Source organism: Pteropus medius, unplaced genomic scaffold (assembly GCF_902729225.1).
Source record: "Pteropus medius unplaced genomic scaffold, Ma_sr-lr_union100, whole genome shotgun sequence".
Lineage (NCBI taxonomy): Eukaryota > Metazoa > Chordata > Mammalia > Chiroptera > Pteropodidae > Pteropus > Pteropus medius.
The window spans coordinates 3,865,216-3,883,757 of NW_024355990.1; the positions used below are offsets into that span (position 1 = coordinate 3,865,216).

The following is an 18,542-nucleotide window of genomic DNA, read 5'->3' on the forward strand; positions in this document are numbered from 1 at the left end:
AGGCTTGTTCCAGCTCCAATCTAATACAAGTTCGAAAGATGACATTTCAAACTGGGAGACCGAGAATTTGGGATCTCAGTTTACCATTTCATCCTTCTAAGTACAGGCTTAGTGTGTTTTTGAACTTGTCTATAAAACAAAACTATGAAGCTTGGGCTTTGAATTTATGACGAGTTCCTCGTGGTTCCCCTTAATTGGGTCAAAGGGCAGTTATATTATACAGGGCCCTGTGTTCTACAACTGAATGCTTCCAAATTCTATCTCAGTTCGTCTGAGGAAGTCTGGGGACGCTTACTCTGCCATTTTCAGTTCTCTTATGGTCTGTAAAGGAGCTCCTAATTAAAGGACACCATGTCCCTGGAAGCTCAACGGGTGACGTGTGTGCACAGCCAGTTACTACCGATTTTAATTGCTTTTATTTGGATAAAGACAGGTCTACGACATGGTTTTCTACTAAAGAGGACTATCCACTGGGGTCTTGAAAGTGACAAGGCACTAAGGAACACCAAAGAATGCTTTTAACATACTGCAACACAAAAGCCTACACTTTTTCCAGTTCTAGGATTGGCATAGAGATTCTCAATCTTTTCTGAATGCCTAGCAGTTGCCACTATTTGGGGCCGGAAGTATGCCAGATGCCTTCCCTGCCCTTCATTTCATTTACAGGTTTTTCAAGAGTTTGATGTTCTTAAGCTTCTGATTTATCTTTAGCCTTCGGGTTTAAGCACATTACCATCTCTGCAAACTTGACAAGTTTCTCCAAGCCTTAAGCAGTCTCAAGTCAGGTAGAATGAGAAAGCCCGGGGTACATTTTTAAATATCAAGATTTCAGAAAATGGAAAGGGCTGTTTTGTGAGAAAGATTACAAGTGTTCAGCCCAAATGACCCTGTTGGGACACCCTAGAAAGATGGTTGTAACGACTGCTTCCATGCCAAGATTCCAGAACTAAAACTAGTCAATTGGCTTCGCTTTGAATAGGAAACTAAGGGCCAGAGAGTAAATATTTTAGTCTTGGTGAGCCTTTTTTTTTTTAAACACTACAAATGTAAAAAGCATTCTCAGCTCACATGCCTTACAAGCTGGCCAAGTCACCCCAACTTTAAAATGTTTAACAAAGGCCAAGAGCAAACAGGTAGACATCAAACTGAACACAGGATCTTTCAAAACCTCGGGGGTACCTGTACCTCTAAGATAGCCTTGCCTGGCAGCGATCTTCTGTGAAACCACAGGTACTGGGCCAGGACCACAGCACAGGGCCAAACATACATGAAGATGCAGGACCTGAAAAGAATTTTTGCTATAAATGGCTCATCTGCTGGAAGCCAGAATATTTACTTAAATAGAAATTACTGAGTGCCGGGCACTAGTATCCATTTACAAAAAAGAGTTGTCTGCTCTAATTCACATCCTATGGGGGTGTATAAAACTGCAATAACCATGTGATGAACACTCCATACACATTTATTCAACAAGCATTTATCCACGGACTGAGTGGCTTAGAATCTATTTTAGGCTGAAGATGTAACTCACGGAGCATATATACACCCTACTGGAGAGAGGGGCAACAAGTAAGCAAATGAAGATAGTTTGGGTTGGTGATAATGCTACAAACAACATAAAATGGGGACGCAAGAGTAACTGGAGGAGAAGGACAGGACAACGGCCACAAGGTGGCTGCCCTAGATAGGGAGAGAGGATGATTCAGGCAAAGGCCCAGAAGCAAGAATTGAAGCTTCTGGCTGGATTACACCACAGGCATAGATAAGAGGCTGGAGGTAAGTTTGTGCAGTGCAAGCAGAGGTCACAGGGAAGGCAAGGGTCTAGTAGGCTACAGAAAGTTTAGCTTTTACGTGCAAGAAGATATTGGAGGGTTTGAAGCACAGTCATAACTTGAAATGCTAAAGGGAAACAATGTCCTAGGAAGATATAGAAGAGGTCTGACTGGAGCTGAATCCTGATATGAGGAAGGCGGGAAGCGTACAAAATTACAGCGCCTTTGAAAGGGCAAAGAATTGTGAGCCCGGTATGTAGAGAGGCAAGACGACAGCCCACAACTCTGAAATGAGCCTGCCTGAGTTTAAACTCCACATCTGTAATTTGCTAGCCGTTTAATGACTTAAGTCATTAAACCTGTCTGTGCTTCAGTGCCCTCAACTGCAAAACTAATAGGATGACTAGGAAGACTCAATGCAAACAGTACAGTGCCAGTCACAAAATAAGCATACAGAGTTAGAGACTATTAAACTGCAAAACCGCAAATCTTTTCATTTTCTAGAGCAAAGGGTGCCCTAGTGGGGTGGTAGAAAAGGGGGCCGAAGTCGTAAAAGAGTCAAAGGTGAAGGAACTAAGGTCTGAATTTATTCAATCCACTCGACAAAAATGTAAGCGCCTAAAATACGCTAGGCATGAATTAAAGAGACAAAAATGCCTGCCCTGGTAGATTTTACCCAGAAGCATAATGATTTCTGAACAGCAGATTTGCGTGTAAAGAAAAGAGGTCTCTATTCTCACAGAGAATATCTTCACTTCTTAAAGTTGGGAAGAAATCCAAATGAGTATCTCAACTTAAAGGTGTTTAGAAACTATCAGAAATGGGTTCCGCTCGAGTCTTAAAATCCTTGCAAACTGTTTTTCATTTTAAACTGTTACTAATTGCTACGTCCAAATCTGATGAAACACCGCGTGGAAGTGCTTTGAAAAACCGGACGCATTTTAGATATAACTACCATTGAGAGTTTTGGGGCAGCCCTGAGCTAAAAGGAAGTGAGTGCCAACCCAAAAAAACTTTATTTGGGTTCTGCGGTTAAAATCCCCGGTCCCAGATAAAGCTGAATTAAGAAGCCCTTCAATGAGATCAAAGAAAATATTAGGTACTATTTTTCTGACAGGAAATACTTGGTGTGAAGAGGCCCATTCCTGGCAAGGTCCTCAAATTCATTACTGAAAGACATGCAATATGCCGAAAGGTTTCATATCAAACCTTTCGCTCTGTGGTCCATCCTAAGGCAGGAAGCCGCGGACCGGACCCCACCCCACCCTGCCCGCGAAGCGCGCTCCTGCCCTAGGGCGCCACCGCAAAAGACCAGAGACGCTTCCCAGCAGATGCAGCAGCACGCACCTGCGGGACGCAGACCTCCAGCACGGCCCCCTCCGCCCCCGGGCCCGGCTCCTCCGAGAATCGAAAGCGTTGGGCCCGGACCACATGCCCTCGGCGGCCACGCTCGCTCAGAGAGGACTCGGTGGCCCCCGGGAGGGCGGGCAGCAGCGGAGGGCGCCCGGCTGCCAGTTTGCGCGCGCCGGCCCCTGTGCCTCCTGGGGCCGCTTCCCCGGCGCCACGTGGCCCTCCGCGGACCCCGTGAGGTCGCTAAAGCCCGAAGGCAAGAAGGGGAGAAGTATTCCCGGGCGACAAAGTGACTGAGCACGGAGAACAGAACCAAAAACTAGGCAAATGAGACGCAGAGCACACAGGCCCCACGGTGCGCCGGGCGGAAGCTGGACGCGGAAAGGCGGCGCACTTACGGAAGTGACGTGCCCGGAAGCTGGCGCGGGAGAGGCGGGGCCTCAGAAAGGCGGCTCCTTGGCTGGCCTGACCTTCCCAACATGGCGGAAATCCGACGCGTGTGAGGGCGGAACCTGAGGTGCCAAAGCCAATGGCTGACCGTGAGAGGCCGGGGGGCGGGGAAGACGGCAGCTGCACGCCCAACCCGAGGCCCGGGAGGTGGTTGGGGAGTGAATTTTCTGGAAAGCGATTTTAAAGGCGCCGGGCCAGAGTGAAGGGCGTTTCAGTGCTGCCGCCGCCTGGTCCGGAAAGGGGGCGCGCTTTGGTGGCAGGAAGCGTGTGCGCCGAGGTCGTCGCGGAACCAGCTGGTGACCCCGCAGGATGAACCACAAGAGCAAGAAGCGGATCCGCGAGGCCAAGCGGAGTGCGCGGCCGGAGCTGAAGGACTCGCTGGACTGGACCCGGCACAACTACTACGAGAGCTTCTCGCTGAACCCGGCGGCCGTGGCGGTGAGCGGGCGGGGATCGCGGGCCGCCCACCTCCCCTGGGACAGGGTCCTCGCTCCCCGCGCACGCCGAGCCTGGCACCGCGGAGTTCCGATGGGCCCACCCGCACCCTGCCGAGGTCGGGGTCATCGGGGCCCGGATTCCAGGGCGGGCCTCCCAGCCCCGCTGTCGCAGTTGCCGCTGCCTCTGCAGCTGGACTCTCACGCCCTTGGCGCCCTCAAAGAGAAGGCCTGTCGCCCCTTGACCCCTTTGGACAGCGGGGTCCTGGGGGACCCGGCTGTCAAAGGCCACGAGTGGGAGATGCGAAGCCCGCCTCTCCTGGTTGGGTGGCGCTGGGTGCGACGTGCCCGAACACACGCAGGTCCTTTCTTCCCAAAGAGAAGCCAGAAGAAAAATCTGGCTCCTCAGGGATGTCGTTACTAATTGGCCTTGGGAACACCCTTATTTGCTGCCGGATTTTTTTTTTAACTGGATAAGTCTTTTCTGATGCCCGCAGGATAACGTGGAAAGGGCAGACGCCTTACAGCTGTCGGTGGAAGAATTTGTGGAGCGATACGAAAGACCTTACAAGCCCGTGGTTCTGCTGAATGCCCAAGAAGGCTGGTCTGCGCAGGAGAAATGGACTCTGGAGCGCCTGAAAAGGAAGTACCGGAACCAGAAGTTCAAATGTGGGGAGGACAATGATGGCTACTCCGTGAAGATGAAGATGAAGTACTACATCGAGTACATGGAGAGCACTCGAGATGACAGCCCCCTTTACATCTTTGACAGCAGCTACGGTGAACATCCCAAAAGAAGAAAACTTTTGGAAGACTACAAGGTGCCCAAGTTTTTCACCGACGACCTTTTCCAGTATGCGGGGGAGAAGCGCAGGCCCCCTTACAGGTAGAGTACCGGTTCCAGCCTCAGCCCTCTGCTAACCTTTTCCCAGAACCAGAAATGGTTCTCCCTGCACATGGGGCTGACTTAGGGGCTGCTGATGCCCGCCCGGTCCCACTGTCAGACTGCTTTAATTGGTCTCGGGTGCTACCAGGGCATCAGGAGTTCTGAAAGCGTCCCAGGTGATTCAAACATGCAACCAAAATTGAGCCACTGATCTATGAGGAAAGTTTTGATAGTTAAAAGCCCAGCAGTAAGCCACGTCAGTGATTTTTCTTTTCTCTGTTACTGTGTGCACAATTCACTCAGCATTTCTACCTCCCACAATTTGTGTGGTTTTGAAACAAAGATAACATTGTATAAAACTGCAGAGTTACTGTTTCGTCGGTAGTTAAGTTGCCCGTCACGTATCGGATATTCCGTTCATTTAGGTGGTTTGTGATGGGGCCACCACGCTCCGGAACCGGAATTCACATCGACCCACTGGGAACCAGTGCCTGGAATGCCTTAGTTCAAGGCCACAAGCGCTGGTGCCTGTTCCCTACCAGCACGCCCAGGGAACTCATCAAGGTGACCCGTGAAGAAGGAGGGAACCAACAAGATGAAGCTATTACCTGGTTTAATATTATTTATCCCCGGACACAACTTCCAACCTGGCCACCCGAATTTAAGCCCCTGGAAATCTTACAAAAACCAGGAGAGACTGTCTTCGTACCAGGTATAGATGACCTGAAAGAAAGTACTTTCTTTGAATTTAGTGATTTGTCCTTTTGGAGCAGAACTACATTTAGAGTGAGTCAAAGAGACTCACACGGTCTGCACACTAACTGAATGAATTGACCTGCGCCCACTTCCGACAGTAACATGGGGCTGCCGGCCATGTGTCTCATAACCTAAATATATAATAACTATTGATAAACCCATTTTATGTGAGGATCCTACTCATTTTTATCTTTAGTGCTTACCTGGTGTCGTGTGTATGTTCCTTGACTCGTGCATATTTCTGTAAATTGGGGTTTTGGTACAGCGTAGCACTGGGTGGGTTGAGTCAGAAGATAGTGACTTAGAGCCAAGAGGCAGGAAACCCCACGCCTGATTCTGCGGGGTCCTCCTGACAGGCCGAGTTCTGGGAGTATGTAAGGTAGGCTTCCTTCTCCGAGCCGAAGCGCTGCTGCCATTACAGCCTGGGTCACAGCTTTGGGTTAGCTGGGGTGCACACACTTATTTGTAAAGGACCGGAGAGTAAAATATTTTAGGCTCTGGGGCCAGATGGTCCCTGTCACAATTGCTCAGCTCTGCCCATGTGGCAGGGAAAGCAGCCCTAGACAATCCATAAATCAACAGGCGTGGCCGTACTCCATAGAACTTTACACAGACGGGTCATTGGTGATTCTTGGCCCAGGAGGAGCATTTGCCACGCTGCATCCGGTCTCTGAGGCTCTCTCCCTTGTGCATCGGAATCCCCTGCCTCTGAAGTCCATAGGTTATGCGAAGTTTGTGTTTTAGAGCGTTTGTGTGCAGAATCAAACCCTGCTTAACTGTTGGTCTGTTGGATTTCAGGAGGCTGGTGGCACGTTGTCCTCAATCTTGACACCACCATTGCCATCACACAGAATTTTGCCAGTAGCACCAACTTCCCTGTTGTTTGGCACAAGACGGTAAGAGGGAGACCAAAGTTATCGAGGAAATGGTATAGGTGAGAGACGTTTTTTTCCTCATTTTTGCTTTGTTCCGGTTTCTGCCCCAGAGATAAAATGGAAAGTGTCCCCTGCTGCAGTAACGTGCTGGTTTTCGACCCGCCTGGAAGAAAGCTGGGGCCGCCAAAGCCCGTGGGTCAAGGAGAGCAGGTCCCTGGTCAGGGCTAGACTCAGGATGCTCGCCAGCCTCGAGGCAGCAGGGTGAGACTGCATGTCGATCAAAGCCAGTCAGTCAAAACACGGTCACGATCGGGATTGTTTCTCGTTTTTTGTTTTTGTTTTTTTTTTCTGATTTTCGTTTTTTTCCCAAAGCTAGCACTAGCAGAGGAAGCCATTTTGTTTGAGTTTTATTTTGGTTATTTCTTTTACTTACTACCCAGAAGCATTATTACCATTTGAACTTATTACCTTCAGTTCTTGTGAGCGAGGTGACTGCCCTGGAGACTTAGCTCCTCTGTTTATCCACAGAACAGATACAGCACGGGCAGCGGCAGTGCAAGCCACCCCCAGCCACCCCGTGCCACTGTGTCCCAACCCTGACCTGGAGGGACCAGCTCTCGGGGTAAGAGAGGGATTCTGGCTTGTTCAGTGCTCAGCCGCCCTGCTGAGAGGGCCAGCAAGGGTGGTGGCTTTGTTCTCCCCAGACTCTGGGGCATCTGAGGCCCACGTCCTCCCTCCCGTAGGCCGCTGCGTGCTGCATTTTGGTCGTTCTAAGGCAGACCTTTGGTCCCTGGTTACAGAGGATGCTAGGTCAGGGTCCTCCGGGGAGGGCTGCTGCCTCTGAGCTCAGTTTTACCTTCGAGTGAGGGGGGCCCTCTCTGTAACTTGACACTTCTTATTTCTTACAAACCTAATTGTTTCTACGTTTACGAATAGAGTTTGACCAAGCCCAGTGCCAATCAGTAAGTGCTGTGCCGTGGAAGGAAAAGGTTAAAATGAAATCAGCTAGGAAAAGTTCAGGGCAAAAATGAGAAGAGACTGTTTCTCCCAAGGGGAAAAAACTAAGAGGAACTCGAAACGTCGCCCGCCGAGTCGGCGGCCCGTCTGGCTCATTGGCGCCGGTGCTGGGAGACCGCGCGTAGCTAGTTTTCCTTTTGGAAAAGCCTGAGCAGCGTGTCGGGGCTTCTGTGCCCAGCCTCGGACTCACGTCCTCACCGCGCTCCGCGTCACTCGTTCCGACAGAGGTGCCTGGCGTCCCCGGGCGCTTCTGAGAGAGGCAGGGCTCAGCCTTGAGTCTGGGTTACTGTGTGTGGGTGTCGTTGCTTGTCCCAGCACTGAACGTGTGTCTTGTCTCTCAGGATCTTGAAGCAAGAGCACCCCGAGTTGGCGGTCCTGGCCGACTCCGTTGACCTTCAGGAATCCACAGGGATCGCCTCAGACAGCTCCAGCGACTCTTCCAGCTCCTCCAGCTCCAGCTCGTCCGAGTCAGACTCAGAGGTGAGACCTTGCCCTCTCCCCAGGCCTCCAGGGCAGGTCACCCCGTGAAAACCAGATGTGACTCGCCCTCCTCCCCAGGAGGGAGAAAGACGTGAAGGGTCTCCACTGTCTTCCAAGAACTACAACTCCCATCATTCCTGCCGTGTGGTGACATTTGCCCATTTGGTAGCTTCACGTGTGTATGTTAATTGTCATGGCGTCAAGGGGTTGAAAGAGTCCTTGGGGACTCCGTTAAGTAAATGGCCCAGGGGCGCACAGCTGGCAGGCAGCGGTGTCGCAGACGCCAGCGTGCTGACCTCAGGTCCAGGTTAAGGATTCTCCCAGTGGGCGGTGGAGTGTGAGCTAGAAACCCAGCAGATTCAGCAGTTTGCAGAAGCTAACGTTGGGTGAGAGGGTCCCGTGCCCTCAGCAGCTGACGTTTCTGTCTCAGGACTGCGTGGTCCGATCGTCCCTCTCGTGCGGGCGGTGGCGCGTCATATGTTAAGTGCTGCGCTCGCTTGCACGCATCGGCTGCGTGTTGGCCAAGCGGAAGGCCGTGGCGCGGTCTCCGAACGCCGGCCGTACGTGTTGTTGGAGTGGGCGTCCTGACTTCACACAGGGGACCCTTCCATTAGAGACCACTGTGGGGACGCTCGCCACTGAGGGAAGATCCTGGTCCTGCGGGCGCCGGGCACGTCTGGGGAGATGCGTATGCAGACCGTGCCACGAAGCGCTCACGGGTGGCCGCCGCGCTTCTGGGGGACAGCGGGCGATATTTGCGTCGTCTCCTGAGATCAGAGGTTACGTCCAGGTTGAATTTCTGTTTTTCCTCCTCCCGGGTCCAGTGCGAGTCAGGGTCTGAAGGCGACGGGACGATGCACCGCAGGAAGAAGAGGAGGACGTGCAGCATGATGGGAAATGGGGACACCACCTCCCAGGACGACTGTGTGAGCAAAGAGCGCAGCTCCTCCAGGTGACCGAGCACGGCCGCGGCCTGCGTAGGAGGACGTGCCCGCAGCCAGGGGCAGGGCCCAGGGAGGGCAGCCGGCCGGGCCCCGCAGACGGGGGCGCCGGCGCACGCGGAGCACGCGCGCTCCTGGAACGCGAGTCCATCCACTTAGCATTTGCTGCAGTGGCTTTTCCTCTGCTACCGGCGCACGTAACGTGGCTCGTGTTACGCATAAAGGCGAGAACCCACGTGGATGGTGCCAAGGAACCCTTTACATTATTTAATAAAAATTAAACACCTTTTCTATCTTGATTTTTTTTTTTCTTTCGAGAAGACCAGAACCTTCCCACGTTGCTCTTATCGTGGTCTTGGAAAGCAGTGACTCCACTGGTGTGCGCCCTCACGGGGGACGCGACAGCAGCAACGGGGGAAAGAGCTGTTCTGGCACCTTCCGAAAAGCCTGAGCAGTGGCCCCGCTCTTTCTCTGTTTGCCGTTATTGCTTTGCCAGTCGGGTCGCAGCAGAGAACTCAGATTTTTTATCAAAATCTTAACCGTGTCTCCGATGAAAAGCCAGATTGGACTTATAAATAAGTTAAACCGTAGTCTCATGCAAGCACCTCCCTGCCCTCGTGCTGGGCACACAGCAGGCTCACGGTGAAGTCTGGCGACTCCACAGGTGTCCAGGGTCTGTAAGTCCCAGAACCCTGCGTTTGACATGCTAGCCAAAGTGTCACTGTCAGCAGCATTGAGGGGCGAGGTTTCCGGAAGGTAATAAAACACTGAACTTCGTAGGATGCTAAGTGTGTGAGGTCCTTAACTGCTCAGCAGGTGTCCTTCCCGTGAAGTTCTTTGTCCTCCCGGCAGCTGAGTGTTTTCTCCAGTGTGTTCTGAAAGTTCAAGACCCACAGTCCTTTCCGTCGTCTTTTCTCGTTCCCTGAGGTCAGGCTGGAATTCCATGGGCAAGTTCAGGTGTCTTGTTCAAGTGAATTTATCAGACTAGAATGTGCACGTCTCAGCCCGAGTTGTCCTTTCACAGCCACCCTTAGATGCCTCTTGTCTTTTTCAGTGGTTTCTGTTATTGCAGACTTGTGTCTGTCTGCCCTTCAGGTGTGATTCAGTCGCCGCGGGGGCCCTGGGGGTTCTGCTAACGTTTCCTTCCAGCTCTGCGCCAGCGCGCTCTCTACCTGCTCATCACAGGCAGCTGTACTTTCTTTGGCAGGATTAGGGACACTTGTGGAGGCCGTGCTCACCCCTGAGCAGATAAAGACACTCCCTGAGGTGGCTCCTGTGTCAGCTGCTGGTGGCCACCCGGCTCCGTTTTCACGTCTTCTGCTCCTCCCTTCTCCTTTGTCTCTGAATTTGGATCATCTTTCTCTGGTCCAAGCTTCTGTCTTCAGTCGAACGCTGTTTTCACTGCTCACTCAGACTAGATTGTCAAGAAGTGTAAAAATTCGGCAAGCTCAGTGAAACGCTGCAGGCCGACAGGATGTTGGGTGAGAAGGTTCTGCGCCGTCTCCTTTAAAACCCAGCTGGGCGACCACAAGGCTGGAGGGTCGCGATCCTCTGACTGTCTCGTTGCATCTGGCACCTCACTGATGTTGGTGCGGAACTTCCGCTGTCCACAGAGCCGGCTGCACACACGCAGACACCGGAAGTGGTGAGTGGACTTGGATTTGTGTGTGAACCAGTTACACGTAAGAAGTGCCGCATGTGCCACCTTCCCAGGCGTCACCATCCATCCAAAGACGCAGTCGGTGGCAGTAACCCAGCCGGCGTGCACAGCACCAATCGCCACTGCCTCCTGCTGTGTTAGGATCTGCTCCCTTTCTCCGCGGTCAGAGGGGCTGTGAAATTCCAGGGATGGGTTTGTGTGGCATATTCTGGGGAGGGATGACACATCGGGGTTTTTTGTTTATGAACAGAGTGGGAAAGGTGTTCAGTGTGTTCTTACCATAGAACTTAAATTATACACAGGGGCCAGTTCCAGTGTTGAATTTTTAATGGAGCGTTTAGCATTTGCTGATGCCGGGTGGGTCATGTGGCTTTTGTCTAGGAGGCTGGTCCCTATTGTGCCCTAGACCAGTTTTCTGCATCGTAAAATGCCTACCTAAACACGTGGCTGGTTTGGATGGGGAGCTTCTTCTGTGACCTTCCTGGCATCGGCACCTGTCGTCCCACCTGCCCGTGGTGCTGCTCTCCCCTCCCCGACCGGACACCCAGGCTGGAGCAGCAGCCTCTGCTTCCAGGGTGCGAGCGAAGCCAAACCGTGAAGGCATAGTCTGTGTATAAATATCGGAATGGTGTTCCTCCTTTTCGAAAACCTTTTTGTGCTATCTTCAAAATGGTTTTCTCTCTCTCTCAGTATCGCTACCAGGCTGTCAACACTCACCTCTCTCAAATTCATACCCACTGTTCCCCTCAACCAGTTTAAAGCAAAAAGCCAAACCAAAAGGCTGTTTGCCGCCAGGGGGCGTGGTGAGACGCGTTGCAGTGGCTGGGATGGGCCAGGAGCAATTTGAATTTGAGAGATTAGCCACCCCGGTTTCCTTCTCCAGGTGCCAAATAAGATTGTTCAATAAACGACATCCAGAAATAAGGGATCAGGGATGAGCTGGTGAGAAAGGAGTGCAGTGGGGGCCAGGCCATCAGGGTCAGGAAGGACATGGGAACAAGGGGTCCATCCATCTGTCCCAGAGTTAACCCACCACCCACCTGGCGTGAGCCGCTCCTGTGAGTGAAGGAGACAGCGTTAAACTGGTTTTCAGGACTGCTCTCCCACTGATGTTAAAACCAGCAAGACGAGTCCTGAAAGAAGGGATCGTGCACTAGTAACTGCGGATGGGGAGGAGCAGGGGAGGCGTGACAGGAGCCGGGGACTCAGGACAGCCAGGATGTGGCGGGGCTTCGGGTGTTTTGGGCATGAGGAAGGCACCACTGGTTCATCATCCGCCTCGAGTACCCAGTGCTGCACACAGGTGCCTCTAGGCTCTTTAGTAGGACTGCGATGTATAACGTGACGCCTTTGAGGGGAGAGCCACCCAAAAAGGGACATTCTTCACATTTTGCTCGTTTGCAGATGCCCTTTCCTTCAGCAGATGTTTGGGTGTCAGCAGGCGCTGTGCTAGGTGCAGGCGAGGTAGCAGTGACAAGCCCAGACCTGGTGGAGCCTAATGGGCAGTGAATGTGCTGCTGTTCACAGGGCCGCTGGTCAGGGTAAGCAGAGCTGTGCTCAGATTTTCACGCCCAGAAAAGCAAGTTCAGACCTTATTAAATGCAAGTTTACGAGATCTTCATAAAAGAACATACTTATCATGATAACTGTATTCTTCACTTAGTACGTGGCTTCTTTGTAAATTAGCTAAAGGTGTTTAAACTAAGGATCAGCAAGAAAGTTGCCGGTGCAAGTGCTTTGCAAACTTACTAGAGGTTCAGCCTTGATGTGGTTTAGGACTTTAGGCAAGAGTGTGGGATGGAACAGGAGTTTTGCATAAATGTAAAAAGTGCTGTCTAGGAGGTAGGCGGATAAGCATGCGGCTTAGGTTCCTTGAATTGTGAGTCGCCTTCCCCACGGAAGTTGTTCGTCATGTGTGCTCCAGCCCTGCCGATCGTTCCACGTGGAGTCTTATTTCTCCTCACACTCCCCCTCCCTGGCTTCCGTCAAGATGTGACATCGATGTTACGTTGAGTACAGCAAAACTACATGAACTACATGTGTGCCCTCGGGTGGTGGCTCCCAACTTTGTTTACTGTTCGTTCAAAAACTTGAAACATCCGGCCCCCACCGAATCCCCCAGGAGCACTGGCCCAGGCTGGCTGTCTCGCGGGTGACTGGACAGGCAGAAGCACCAGGGCTGTGCTGAGGGCCCCGTGCCTCTCGCAGCTGTCAAACCGAACACTGAGCAGCCTCTGGTTCTGTCCGTCTCGCCGTGGGGTCCACCACGAAATGCCTGTGGTTCTGCCATTTGATTGGTATTTTTAACTTTCACTTGGATGAAACTTGTTCATCATTTTCAATAAAGCAACTTGATTTGGAGTTGGGTTTTTCGCTTTGTTTTATCTTTGTTTCTTTTTGTGGTAACTGAGTTTGTTTCCACGGTAGGACCTCTTAAATATATACTTTAAAACACCTGGGACAGGGGACAAAAATTGGGCCCAACACTTTGACTGAAAAGTCCCCCAGTGGTCAAAAGCCAGTAGCCAAGAGATTAACCCCATTCCACATATTATAGCTGTGGGGCATTTTTCATCAACGGCCACTTTTTTTTTTTTTTTGCACATTCCCCTTAGTATTATGTGATGCAGCAGGACTAAGCTCACCCTGTTGCTGGAATCCAGTTTGTCAGGAGCTCACGAAGCCAAGGAGCGCACGTGCATCTTCCATTTCAAAGGAGGCGCGCTCCATCTAGCATCTTGGCTTCTGTCAGACAGCAGCTCGGGCTGCAGTTTTTTCCAAAACGTATTAAATGCATCCTCAGCAAAAACCAGAACACTGTTTTCGGCATTGAGCCTTATTTGCCATGGGACCTGACAAACTTCGCCAGCCCAGGATTTATTTAAAATGACTAGGGTGGGGTTTGGGAGTTGTAAACAAATAACGTTTCTGGTTACAACCTATTTATCTCAAACATACACTGCTCAGCAACAGGCCCTGGGAGGATCTGGAGAAACAAAAACTGGAGACTTGACTTCCCTGTTCCACCCTCCCGGACTCCCAGAATTATGCAAAGAGGAAAGTCAGCGGGAGATGCAGCTGACCCAAAGCCTTGGAGCTGAATTCCAGGAACCCGTCTGGGGGGCGGGGGGCGGGGGGCAGCCGCCTGACAAAGCGGCCGGTGTTGAAGGCCGCAGGGTCTCAGCCCTGAAGGGGCGTTCGCCGGCCAGGACCTGGACATAGATATTAAGGCGACTCTGAGGAATAACGGCGGCTGTCGACCTGCAGAAAGTGGCGAAAAGTAAGCAGGGTTGACGTTTGGTTTTCATTGTCCTACAGGCAGCCCAGCGCCAGTTTGCGGGAGCCTGCCTGGCTTTACGGGGCCCAGACTAGCACTTACATTTCCAGGGTGCTCTAAGACGACCCTCCGTCCAGGGCCTAAGTGCCGCCGGAAGGTGACAGTCTACGGGCACCTGAGCCATGAGTGATGTCGAAACGGTTTTCAGAAGGAGCCTAAGCTCGAGGCGTCAGACCTGCCCGGGCGGGGAAGGGTTGGCCCTCCTCCGGCCTGGCCTCGCGTGCGCTTCCCAAGGGCTCCGGGCTCCCGCCCCCGGGTCTGCCGCCCCAGGCCCGCGGGGGCGGGGCAGGGCGGGGCTCCGCCCCGGGGCGGGGCGCGGGCGGGGCGCGCCGGGCTCCCTCGGGGTCTCGGCGGGCGGGCACTCCGCGGCCACGGCGCGATGGAGGCGCCCGCCGAGCTGCTGGCCGCGCTCCCGGCGCTGGCCACGGCGCTGGCGCTGCTGCTCGCCTGGCTGCTGGTGCGGCGCGGGCCGGCCGCCACCTCGGACCCCGGCGGCGCGTCCCCGGAGCCCGCGCCCCCGGCCGAGGCCAGCGGGACCCCCGCGCCGCCCGACCCCGGAGCCCCGGAGCCCGCGGCCGCGCCCCAGGGGCCGGGGGAGCGCGCGGGGCCGGCGGAGGCGGAGGAGCAGGCCGCCGAGGCCAGGCAGGTAATGGCCCGGCCCCCCGGGGCCCGTCCCGCCCCGGTCCGGTTCCGTCTGCGGCTACGGCCGACCCCTGCCGCCGCCCCACGGGCCGGGTGTCCCCCGGGAGGACAGAGCCCGCGGCTGGCAGGAAAGGAGGGTCCGACGAGCAGACTCACCACCCTGCCCCCCAGAGTGACGCTGAGGGACCAGCCTGTCAGACTTGTGTTTTGTTGTTTTGCTGGCTTTGCTCGGCCTCTCCGAGCCCGCAGCCGGGGTTCCCTTCCGCCCGGCACTGTCGCCGTCCGCCGCAGCGTCTCCCCCAGGACGCGCACCCCCACCCCGCCCGCCCACGGGCTCCCGAATCCACGTGCATGTGGCTTATATCAAGGCCGGCGTTGGCAGTTGCCTTGCTTGTGAAAAAAATAATACTTAAAGAAGAAAGAAAAGGAAAGCTACCTTTTCTTTTGGGGCCAATTTGAAATCCAGCTTCCAGAGTCAGTGATGTCACGTTGTGGGTGTGTATGAAGCGCATAGGATGGGACCGGTAGAAAAGGCACCGACGATCGCGGCCATTCTTACTGTTGTTTTCAAGTAGCACTGCGGTCTGGCACATCTCCCTTGGGGTAGCAGAGAAGCCTGGGCCACTGTGGAATGAAGCAGCAAGATAAAGCCTCCCACAGCCCCGCTGAGCCCCTCAGACCCAGCTGGCTCCCATGTTGTCCCTCAGTTCTCTCCTGACCTCTGTCTTGTGTCTGGTGGCTCGCCTGCATTCACCCCGCCAGCCCCAAACACTTTTCCCCATGCTCCTCTTTAGATTGAAAGCCTGCTGGCCAGGCCGGTCCCAGGATTTCAGCACCTCGGGCCCTCCAGGCCACATGGAGGGTCCCAAGATGAATCAGAATACCTTGTACCATCCTCCCTGTTCTTGAAAGGGAGGATGGCGAGGGCGGTAGAAGCCGCAAGCAAGTGACTTTGGTGCTCTGTCAGCACGTCTGCAGTGCCCACTCTGAATTTTGCCGGACGCAGTGGTTTACACCGGGCAGGACCCCGGGCAGAGGGTGAGGCCGCCAGGCCGGCACAGGCATTTCTGTTTGCTGAGTAAGTGTACCAGACCCCCTCTGAGCAGGCACTCTGCTTGACAAGTAGGTGACTAATTGTGTCATTAGAGTGGACTCTAACCAGCCTGCGGAGGGCTGTGGTGTTTATCCCAGGAGGGTCAGGGACTCTGGTTTAATGGGAACTAGTTCTGTGCGGGGAACCGAGGCCCAGCTGTTCTTGCTAACCTCACCCCTGGCAATGGCAGGTAGGGTTTGGACGAGTGCTGATAGGTTAGGTTTGCTCACATTTTCGGAGTTCCTGCCTCTTGGGAAGGGGAGAGGTGTGGGGCTGTTCTCAGGCTGCTGCTTGCTCGAACTCAGCCCTTCGTCTCCACTTTACGCCGTGGCCTTTAACCACCCAGCCACAGCTTCTAGTGCAGGGGACCCCACTGTTAGGAACAGGCCGCACAGCAGGAGGTGATCGGCAGACCAGTGAGAGAGAAGCTTCACCTGTGTTTGCAGCCACTCCCCAGTGCCTCAGCTCCATCTCAGGTCATCGGGCATGAGATTCTCACAGGAGCACCGGTGCCTGGTGCCACAGAGGTTGGGGACCGCTGCTTTAGGGGCGCTCAGCCCTATCTTGATCCCCTGGGTTACAGCCCTTCTGAAGGAACTTTCTGCAAGGCCGTTGGACTCTCTGCAAAATGATATCTCATGTAACGGACTTAGTGTCATTGTGTAAATAGCAGCCCAGGACAATTGGTCTTGCCCGGGGGAAAGCAGGGCGAGCGAGTGCTTCGAAGGACAAGACACCTTCCAGAGGTTCACGTGGCAGGCGCAGACTCAGGTGCTCCCACAGCTGATGCCAGTGCTCGCTTATGACACCTGATCTGAGATAATCCTCCCAACTCCAGAATCAAGTTGTAGTCCGTGTCCTCACTCGGCGTGAGGTCTTGCCCTTCCCTTTTGGGTTCAGATCCCCAGCCCTTTTTGAGCTGGCACGCCCCCCTCAACTCTAACTGGCAAGCAGGGGCTGGGGGCAAGGACCCCAGGTACCCACCGTTCCCCCACCTTTCAGTGGTGGGCTTTCTTTTGGAAGAAGCTGCTAAGAGATTGTCTGGAAATGGACGCTGGCATTTTCAAAAGCAGTTCCCAGTGCTGCCTTCTGATTGTCATACTGCCCGAGCCTGCAGAGCTGGCCGGAAGGACCCCTGAGGTAAAGAACTCAGGTTGGTGGCTTTTGGGGGAAGCAGAGGGTGAGGCCCTCAGCCAGCCTCCTTGTCTCTCACTGAGTGAGGGGCAGCAGGGGAGAGGAGAGAGGGAGCCGGGAGTCACTGCCCTCGAGAGCAGCACTTAAGTCGCCTCTCCCCTCCCCCCTCATCTTCCATTAACCGCATCCCTTCTAATCCAATCGTGAGGCCCGGGAAGCCTGGGGCAGCTGCTGCCTCTGCCTCGCAAAGCTGATTACTGAGAAGGATCTGGAGCCCCGGGAAGCAGCCTTCCGCTGGGGCTGTGGCCTGCTAGGAAGTGTCCTGGAGAGTTGGGACACCTAACGGCACCGGAAGAAATGGGGGTAGGACGGCGGGGTGGGGGACCGAGCACAGGGCAGTTACAGCATTAGAACCTCTGTTCGTTCTCTCTCGGCTTAGTGTGGGGTGGGCGGCAGAGGAAGCAAGACGGGCGTGCCCCACCCTCGTGAAGAATTATGACACGCGAGGTCCAGAGCAAGAGCTGGTCTTTTTCACGGCCAAGAAACAGTGCTTCTTGGTGCCGATGTGCAGGTTGGGGTTCTAGGATCGCCAGGGTTCCTACTTCATGGCGGTGTGGGTTCCAGTAAGGCCCTATCTTAAGATTCCGGAACAGTGGTCAAGAGCGAAGGGTCAAGGGTCATTCGAATGGCGTTAGAGCGAAGTCGCCGTCTTTGTGCCAGAGCTCGACTTGGCCCTCGTGTCCTAGCTGTACTGAAAATCTGAGTAGAGACTTCCTATAGGGCAGCTGGCCAGTGTCACCAAACACAAAACAGGCAGGGAGATTCCTCTGTATTAAGGGAGACGCTAAACAGACACAACAGACAAATGCCATGTCTGATCTTTGATTGGATTCTGGATCAGAGTCGGGGTGGGGAGCTATAAAGAACATTGGGGAGACAATGGGGACATTTTTCAAAAGAATGGTTTATTAGGTCATTGCATCGTGTCGAAGCTCAGTTTCTTGAGTGGGATGCCGGGGCTGTGGTTATGGAGAAAAATGACCTTGTTCTCAGGAAGATGCATACTGAAGCATTACAAGATGACACATCGTGATTCAAACAGGCAAACACACACACAAGTGTGGGTGTGTCTGTAGACAGAGAAAGCATAGATGGCAAAATGTTAACACTTGGTGAATCTAGATGAAGGGCATGTGAGTGTTCATTGCATTATTCTTGCAACTTTTCTGTGGGTTTGGAATTTTTAAAATATGGTGCTGCGAAGAAGGAACTTGCCCAGGAAATTTTTTCGGATACGCTGGTATCCAAAACAATGCTCCAGCCACGTGGCCTCACCTGTCCGTCCTCGCCTTTCTGAAGCTGCCCTGCTGTTAGGTCCCTTTTGGGTCCCCTACCTTCACCAGCAGGTGTGCCCCGCCCCAGCCCAGAGCCCCTAGCCTTCCCAGAATGATCGAGTAGCAGGTGAATCCCCTCCCCCGTCATCAGTCCTGACCTTGGTGATGTCATCGTGGCCCTGCTTGCTGTTCCCTCAACAAAAGCGGAAGCCAGCTCAGAGAGGGCCGAGCAGATATTTGGCACTTGTTCATATCACTTCGGAATCTTGTCTCCGTCAGCTCGGGCTGCTATGACAAAATGTCACAGACTGGGTGACTGAAACAATAGACATTTATTTCTCACAGTTCTGGAGGCCGGAAGTCCAAGATCAAGGCGGCAGA

The 18,542-nt window shown here is 53.7% G+C and overlaps 2 protein-coding genes across 7 annotated transcripts in view; one reads left to right on the plus strand and one right to left on the minus strand.

Moving 5' to 3' along the window:
* Positions 1–3,517, minus strand: part of METTL23 (methyltransferase 23, arginine) — a 4,423-nt gene extending 906 nt beyond the window's left edge. The window contains exons 1-3 of one of the 4 annotated variants that reach the window (XM_039859686.1): positions 3,120–3,517; positions 1,186–1,282; positions 1–20 (exon numbers count right to left, since the gene is read on the minus strand). The exon at positions 1–20 is cut by the window's left edge and continues 218 nt beyond it. In XM_039859686.1, the coding sequence (XP_039715620.1) occupies positions 1–20; positions 1,186–1,282; positions 3,120–3,205 (203 nt within the window). In that variant the 5' untranslated portion in view covers positions 3,206–3,517. Of the gene's footprint in view, positions 21–1,179; positions 1,283–3,119 lie in introns of those variants that run through there. The other 3 variants (XM_039859688.1, XM_039859687.1, XM_039859689.1) reach the window with 3 other exon arrangements.
* A 169-nt stretch (positions 3,518–3,686) lies between these two features.
* Positions 3,687–12,975, plus strand: JMJD6 (jumonji domain containing 6, arginine demethylase and lysine hydroxylase). Of its 3 annotated transcripts, none has more exons than XM_039859684.1 (7): positions 3,687–4,010; positions 4,504–4,892; positions 5,318–5,604; positions 6,447–6,582; positions 7,882–8,020; positions 8,845–8,972; positions 10,169–12,975. In XM_039859684.1, exons 1-7 carry the CDS (start codon positions 3,882–3,884, stop codon positions 10,203–10,205), a joined length of 1,245 nt encoding a protein of 414 aa, XP_039715618.1. In that variant the 5' UTR covers positions 3,687–3,881; the 3' UTR covers positions 10,206–12,975. The 3 variants fall into 3 exon arrangements, 2 of the variants coding, with proteins under 2 accessions (XP_039715618.1, XP_039715619.1); XR_005652152.1 differs by lacking the exon at positions 10,169–12,975 and adding an exon at positions 7,052–7,145 and having other exon boundaries at positions 3,729–4,010; XM_039859685.1 differs by lacking the exon at positions 10,169–12,975 and having other exon boundaries at positions 3,731–4,010; positions 8,845–9,254.
* The last annotated feature ends 5,567 nt before the right edge of the window (positions 12,976–18,542 follow it).